General features: G+C 41.8%; 1 protein-coding gene across 2 annotated transcripts in view; it reads right to left on the reverse strand.

The window, feature by feature from the left end:
* Positions 1-7,500, reverse strand: part of phip (PHIP subunit of CUL4-Ring ligase complex) — a 124,817-nt gene that overhangs the window by 56,881 nt on the left and 60,436 nt on the right. For both annotated transcript variants that reach the window (XM_045695488.2, XM_045695487.2), the window contains exons 16-17: positions 7,301-7,435; positions 3,644-3,772 (exon numbers count right to left, since the gene is read on the reverse strand). In XM_045695488.2, coding sequence (XP_045551444.1) covers positions 3,644-3,772; positions 7,301-7,435 — 264 coding nt within the window. The remainder of the gene's footprint in view (positions 1-3,643; positions 3,773-7,300; positions 7,436-7,500) is intronic.

Raw genomic sequence — 7,500 nt, forward strand, 5'->3', positions numbered from 1 at the left:
AGTAGTAGTAGTAGTATCATAATATAGGAGTAGTAGTAGTAGTAGTAGTAGTAGTGGTAGTGGTAGTAGTAGTGGTGGTAGTAGTATCATAATATAGGCGTGGTAGTAGTAGTGGTAGGGGTAGTAGTAGTGGTAGTGGTAGTGGTAGTGGTAGTAGTAGTAGTGGTAGTAGTAATAGTGGTAGTAGTATCAAAATATAGGAGTGGTAGTAGTGGTAGTGGTAGAAGTAGTAGTAGCAGTAGTAGTAGTTGTGGTAGTAGTGTAGTAGTATCATAATATAGGAGTGGTAGTGGTAGAAGTAGTAGTAGAAGTAGTAGTAGTGGTAGTAGTAGTGGTAGTAGTAGTAGTAGTAGTAGTATCATAATATAGGAGTAGTAGAGGTAGTAGTAGTGGTAGTGGTAGTAGTAGTAGTAGTATCATAATATAGGAGTAGTAGTAGTAGTAGTGGTAGTAGTAGAAGTAGTAGTAGTAGTATCATAATATAGGAGTAGTAGTAGTAGTCATGGTAGTAGTAGTGGTAGTGGTAGTGGTAGCGGTAGTAGTAGTAGTGGTAGAATCATAATATAGGAGTAGTAGTAGTAGTATCATAATATAGTAGTAGTAGTAGAAGTAGTAGTACTATTGGTAGTAGTAGTGGTAGTGGTTGTAGTAGTAGTATCATAATATAGGAGTAGTAGTAGTAGTAGTAGTAGTAGTAGTAGTAGTAGTAGTGGTAGTGGTAGTAGTAGTGGTAGTAGTAGTAGTAGTAGCAGTATCCTAATATAGGAGTAGTAGTGGTAGTAGTAGTAGTAGTAGTAGTGGTCATGGTAGTAGAAGTGGTAGTTGTAGTAGTAGTAGTGGTGGTAGTGGTAGTATCATAATATAGGAGTAGTAGTGGTAGTGGTAGTAGTAGTATCATAATATAGGAGTAGTAGTAGTAGCAGCAGTATCATAATATAGGAGTAGTAGTTGTAGTAGTAGTAGTAGTATGATAATATAGGAGTAGTAGTAGTAGTAATAGTTGTAGTGGTAGTAGTAGCAGTAGTAGTATTATAATATAGGAGTAGTAATGGTAGTAGTAGTGGTAGTGGTAGTGGTAGTAGTAGTAGTAGTATCATAATATAGGAGTAGTAGTGGTAGTAGTAGCGGTAGGGAGTAGTAGTAGTAGTAGTAGTAGTAGTAGTATCATAATATAGGAGTAGTAGTAGTAGTAGTATTATCATAATATAGGAGTAGTAGTAGTAGTAGTAGTATCATAATATAGGAGTGGTAGTAGTAGTGGTAGTAGTAGTATCATAATATAGGAGTAGTAGTAGTAGTAGTAGTAGAAGTAGTAACATAATATAGGAGTAGTAGTAGTAGTAGTAGTAGTAGTAGTAGTGGTAGTAGTAGTACTGGTAGTAGAAGTATCATCATATATGAGTAGTAGTAGTAGTATCATAATATAGGAGGAGTAGTGGTAGTAGTAGTAGTGGTAGTGGTAGTGGTAGTAGTGGTAGTAGTAGTAGTAGTATCATAATATAGGAGGAGTAGTAGTAGTAGTATCATAATATAGGAGGAGTAGTGGTGGTAGTAGTAGTAGTAGAGGTAGTGGTAGTAGTAGTAGTATCATAATATAGGAGTAGTAGTAGTAGTAGTAGTAGTAGTAGTATCATAATATAGGAGTGGTAGTAGTAGTGGTAGTAGTAGTATCATAATATAGGAGTAGTGGTAGTAGTAGTAGAAGTAGTAACATAATATAGGAGTAGTAGTAGTAGTAGTAGTAGTGGTAGTAGTAGTACTGGTAGTATCATCATATATGAGTAGTAGTAGAAGTAGTAGTGGTAGTGGTAGTAGTAGTAGTAGCAGTAGTAGTAGTAGTAGTAGTATCATAATATAGGAGTGGGTAGTAGTAGTATCATAATATAGGAGGAGTAGTGGTAGTAGTAGAGTAGGGTAGTGGTAGTGGTAGTAGTGGTAGTAGTAGTAGTAGTATCATAATATAGGAGGAGTAGTAGTAGTAGTATCATAATATAGGAGGAGTAGTGGTGGTAGTAGTAGTAGTAGTAGTAGAGGTAGTGGTAGTAGTAGTAGTATCATAATATAGGAGTAGTAGTAGTAGTAGTAGTAGAAGTAGTATCATAATATAGGAGTAGTAGTAGTAGTAGTAGTAGTGATAGTAGTAGTACTGGTAGTAGTAGTAGTATCATCATATATGAGTAGTAGTAGAAGTAGTAGTGGTAGTGGTAGTAGTGGTGGTAGTAGTAGTAGTAGTAGTATCATAATATAGGAGTGGTAGTAGTAGTATCATAATATAGGAGGAGTAGTGGTGGTAGTAGTAGTAGTAGTGGTAGTGGTAGTGGTAGTAGTAGTAGTATCATAATATAGGAGGAGTAGTAGTAGTAGTATCATAATATAGGAGGAGTAGTGGTGGTAGTAGTAGTAGTAGTAGTAGTAGTAGTAGAGCAGTTCGTAGAGCATGGTGTTTGCAACGCCAAGGTTGTGGGTTCGATTCCCACGGGGGGCCAGTACAAAAAAAATGCATGAAATGAAATGTATGCATTCACTGCTGTAAGTTGCTCTGGATAAGAGCGTCTGTTAAATGACTAAAATGTAAATGTAGAATCATAATATAGGACTAGTAGTGGTAGTAGTAGTAGTAGTGGTAGTAGTAGTAGTAGTAGTAGTAGTAGTAGTAGTAGTAGTGGTAGTAGTAGTGGTAGTAGTAGTAGTATCATAATATAGGAGTAGTAGCGGTAGTGGTAGTGGTAGTAGTAGTAGTGGTAGTAGTAGTGGTAGTAGTAGTAGTAGTGGTAGTAGTAGTAGTAGTAGTAGTAATAGTAGTATCATAGTATAGGAGTACTACTAGTAGTGGTAGTGGTAGTAGTAGTAGTACCATAATATAGGAGTAGAAGTGGTAGTGGTAGTAGTATCATAATATAGGGGTAGTGGTAGTGGTGGTAGTAGTAGTAGTAGTGGTAGTAGTAGTAGTAGTGTTATAGTATTGTAGTATATTAGCAGTAGTAGCAGTATCAGTTGTAGTGCTATAGTATTGTAGTAGTAGTAGTAGTATCATAATATAGGAGTAGTACTAGTAGTGGTAGTAGTAGTAGTATCATAATATAGGAGTAGAAGTGGTAGTGGTAGTAGTATCATAATATAGGAGTAGTAGTAGTAGTAGTATCAGTGGTAGTAGTAGTATCAGTGGTAGTAGTAGTATCAGTGGTAGTAGAGGTGGTAGTGGTAGTAGTGGTAGTGGTGGTAGTGGTAGTAGTGGTAGTGGTGGTAGTGGTGGTAGTGGTATCGTAATATAATAGTAGTAGTAGTGTTATAGTATTGTAGTATATTAGCAGTAGTAGCAGTATCAGTCGTAGTGCTATAGTATTGTAGTAGTAGTGGTATAGTTTTATAGTAGGAGTATAGTCATAGCAGTATAGTGGTACTAGTACTATAGTACAGTAGTACTATCGTAATACAGGAGTAGGAGTTCTAATATTAGTAGATGTAGTAGTGGTAGCAGTATCGTAATATAGTAGTAGTAGAGGCAGTAGTAGTAGTTGTACTTGTAGTAGTAGTAGTAGTAGTGTAGTAGTAGCATTGTAGTAGTAAAAGTAGCTATATAGTAGTGGTGTTATAGTATTGTAGTAGTAATATAGTATAGGAGTAGTAGACTCCTAGTGTGTACCTTGTCATACTTGCTGCTGGATCCGAAGCCGAAGATGAGCAGGTGACCATGTGAGTCTGTAGCAGCGAAGTGCTGTCCATCAGGACTACACTTACAGTCAAACACCGCCCCATGGCCTTGACCTTCAATCTGGAAAACGGGAAAACGTAGAGTAGTTACCATAGATCGGTAAACACTGATCTCCATTCACACTGAATAAAGTAAAGCTCCCTATATTTTCAATGCATTTTTTCTGTCTCGTGCAAAAATAAAAAGGGTGTTTCTGTGAGTTGACCCTCCACTACACCACTGGATAGGGGGTGTTACTGTGAGTTGACCCTCCACTACACCACTGGATAGGGGGTGTCACCGTGAGTTTACCCTCCACTACACCACTGGATAGGGGGTGTTACCGTGAGTTTACCCTCCACTACACCACTGGATAGGGGGTATTAACGTGAGTTTACCCTCCACTAAACCACGAGATAGGGGGTGTTAACATGAGTTTACCCTCCACTACACCACTGGATAGGGGGTGTTACTGTGAGTTTACCCTCCACTACACCACTGGATAGGGGGTGTTACTGTGAGTTTACCCTCCACTACACCACTGGATAGGGGGTGTTACCGTGAGTTTACCCTCCACTACACCACTGGATAGGGGGTGTTACAGTGAGGTTAACCCTCCACTACACCACTGGATAGGGGGTGTTAACGTGAGTTTACCCTCCACTACACCACTGGATAGGGGGTGTTAATGTGAGTTTACCCTCCACTACACCACTGGACAGGGGGTGTTAACGTGAGTTTACCCTCCACTGCACCACTGGATAGGGGGTGTTAACGTGAGTTTACCCTCCACTGGATAGGGGGTGTTACTGTGAGTTTACCCTCCACTACACCACTGGATAGGGGGTGTTAACGTGAGTTTACCCTCCACTACACCACTGGATAGGGGGTGTTAACGTGAGTTTACCCTCCACTACACCACTGGATAGGGGGTGTCACTGTGAGTTTACCCTCCACTACACCACTGGATAGGGGGTGTTACTGTGAGTTTACCCTCCACTACACCACTGGATAGGGGGTGTTACTGTGAGTTTACCCTCCACTACACCACTGGATAGGGGGTGTTAACGTGAGTTTACCCTCCACTGGATAGGGGGTGTTACTGTGAGTTTACCCTCCACTACACCACTGGATAGGGGGTGTTAACGTGAGTTTACCCTCCACTACACCACTGGATAGGGGGTGTTAACGTGAGTTTACCCTCCACTACACCACTGGATAGGGGGTGTTAACGTGAGTTTACCCTCCACTACACCACTGGATAGGAGGTGTTAACGTGAGTTTACCCTCCACTACACCACTGGATAGGGGGTGTTAACGTGAGTTTACCCTCCACTGGATAGGGGGTGTTACTGTGAGTTTACCCTCCACTACACCACTGGATAGGGGGTGTTACCGTGAGTTTACCCTCCACTACACCACTGGATAGGGGGTGTTACCGTGAGTTTACCCTCCACTACACCACTGGATAGGGGGTGTTACCGTGAGTTTACCCTCCACTACACCAGTGGATAGGGGTGTGCCGAGTACTCGGACAAAACAAGTATTGTAACGGGTAAGGATAATTTTCTGAATACGATTATGACAAGTATTTTTTGTAAATGTCCGTCATCGAAAGAAAAAAAATGAATTTATAGACGCCAGCACGCATCTCTCTTTCACTCAAACAGTGTGAAGCGTTGTGTTCTCCAATCTACTTTTGGCTAGTTCGTCGGTCTGTAAAGAAACGGGACGGGGTATCAGTTGAGCCTGCTGCAACGATTGGATTAGAACAAGCAGCTGCTCTCAATTCCCCAGACAGACACTCACGGTTCTGTTACAGTCACTCGTGACAGAGCACAAGTATCCCCTTTGTAGAAAGTTTATTTTGATTGTAGAAATGTTGTGGCATAAGTGTCGGGAGAGAAAAGTTTTGCTCCTCTTGAAAGTGAAACGATACATGGGGCAAGTGAGTTCTCCTACCTTCATCTAAATGTGTCTGTAATAAATGCAGGCAGTAGTAGCCAGCCATGCATTAGGCTACTTATTAACCTATTTCATAGATCATTGAATAGAAATAAGTAAATCATGTGCATTTTCAGCTGTCACTCTCTGAGTGACAGAGCAGTAGTGAAGGAACATAATGATGCTCTCTGAGTGACAGAGCAGTAGTGAAGGAACATAACGATGCTCTCTGAGTGACAGAGCAGTAGTGAAGGAACATAACGATGCTCTCTGAGTGACAGAGCAGTAGTGAAGGAACATAACGATGCTCTCTGAGTGACAGAGCAGTAGTGAAGGAACATAACGATGCTCTCTGAGTGACAGAGCAGTAGTGAAGGAACATAACAATGCTCTCTGAGTGACAGAGCAGTAATGAAGGAACATAACGATGCTCTCTGAGTGACAGAGCAGTAGTGAAGGAACATAACGATGCTCTCTGAGTGACAGAGCAGTAGTGAAGGAACATAACGATGCTCTCTGAGTGACAGAGCAGTAGTGAAGGAACATAATGATGCTCTCTGAGTGACAGAGCAGTAGTGAAGGAACATAACGATGCTCTCTGAGTGACAGAGCAGTAATGAAGGAACATAACGATGCTCTCTGAGTGACAGAGCAGTAGTGAAGGAACATAACGATGCTCTCTGAGTGACAGAGCAGTAGTGAAGGAACATAACGATGCTCTCTGAGTGACAGAGCAGTAGTGAAGGAACATAACGATGCTCTCTGAGTGACAGAGCAGTAGTGAAGGAACATAACGATGCTCTCTGAGTGACAGAGCAGTAGTGAAGGAACATAACAATGCTCTCTGAGTGACAGAGCAGTAATGAAGGAACATAACGATGCTCTCTGAGTGACAGAGCAGTAGTGAAGGAACATAACGATGCTCTCTGAGTGACAGAGCAGTAGTGAAGGAACATAACGATGCTCTCTGAGTGACAGAGCAGTAGTGAAGGAACATAATGATGCTCTCTGAGTGACAGAGCAGTAGTGAAGGAACATAACGATGCTCTCTGAGTGACAGAGCAGTAATGAAGGAACATAACGATGCTCTCTGAGTGACAGAGCAGTAGTGAAGGAACATAACGATGCTCTCTGAGTGACAGAGCAGTAGTGAAGGAACATAACGATGCTCTCTGAGTGACAGAGCAGTAGTGAAGGAACATAACGATGCTCTCTGAGTGACAGAGCAGTAGTGAAGGAACATAACGATGCTCTCTGAGTGACAGAGCAGTAGTGAAGGAACATAACGATGCTCTCTGAGTGACAGAGCAGTAGTGAAGGAACATAACGATGCTCTCTGAGTGACAGAGCAGTAGTGAAGGAACATAACGATGCTCTCTGAGTGACAGAGCAGTAGTGAAGGAACATAACGATGCTCTCTGAGTGACAGAGCAGTAGTGAAGGAACATAACGATGCTCTCTGAGTGACAGAGCAGTAATGTGACCTTGAGGTACAGGCTTCATCGGTATTTAATGTGCACTTCTGTGTTTTCCGATCCTGAGTAAGTCTGATTAAAAGTATCAAGTGTGATAAAATGGATACAATTACAAATACGAGCATGACAATATCAGCACAGCCTTACCCAAAACCATCCCAAAACCATCCCACCTGCCCCCCTGTCTCACCATGTTGAAGTAGGATCGTATCTTGACCCCCCGGGCCAGGTCCCAGACAATGGCGTTCCCATCATGCCCGGCGCTGAACAGGATGCGGGGGTCAAAGGGGTGTGGCTCCAGGACAAACACCTCGTCCTCATGACCCTGGGATCGATCAATGAATGAAATTAGTGTGTGTGTGTGTGTGTGTGTGCTGTCTGTGTGTGTGC

This window comes from Salmo salar, chromosome 15 (assembly GCF_965601325.2).
Source record: "Salmo salar chromosome 15, fSalSal1, whole genome shotgun sequence".
Lineage (NCBI taxonomy): Eukaryota > Metazoa > Chordata > Actinopteri > Salmoniformes > Salmonidae > Salmo > Salmo salar.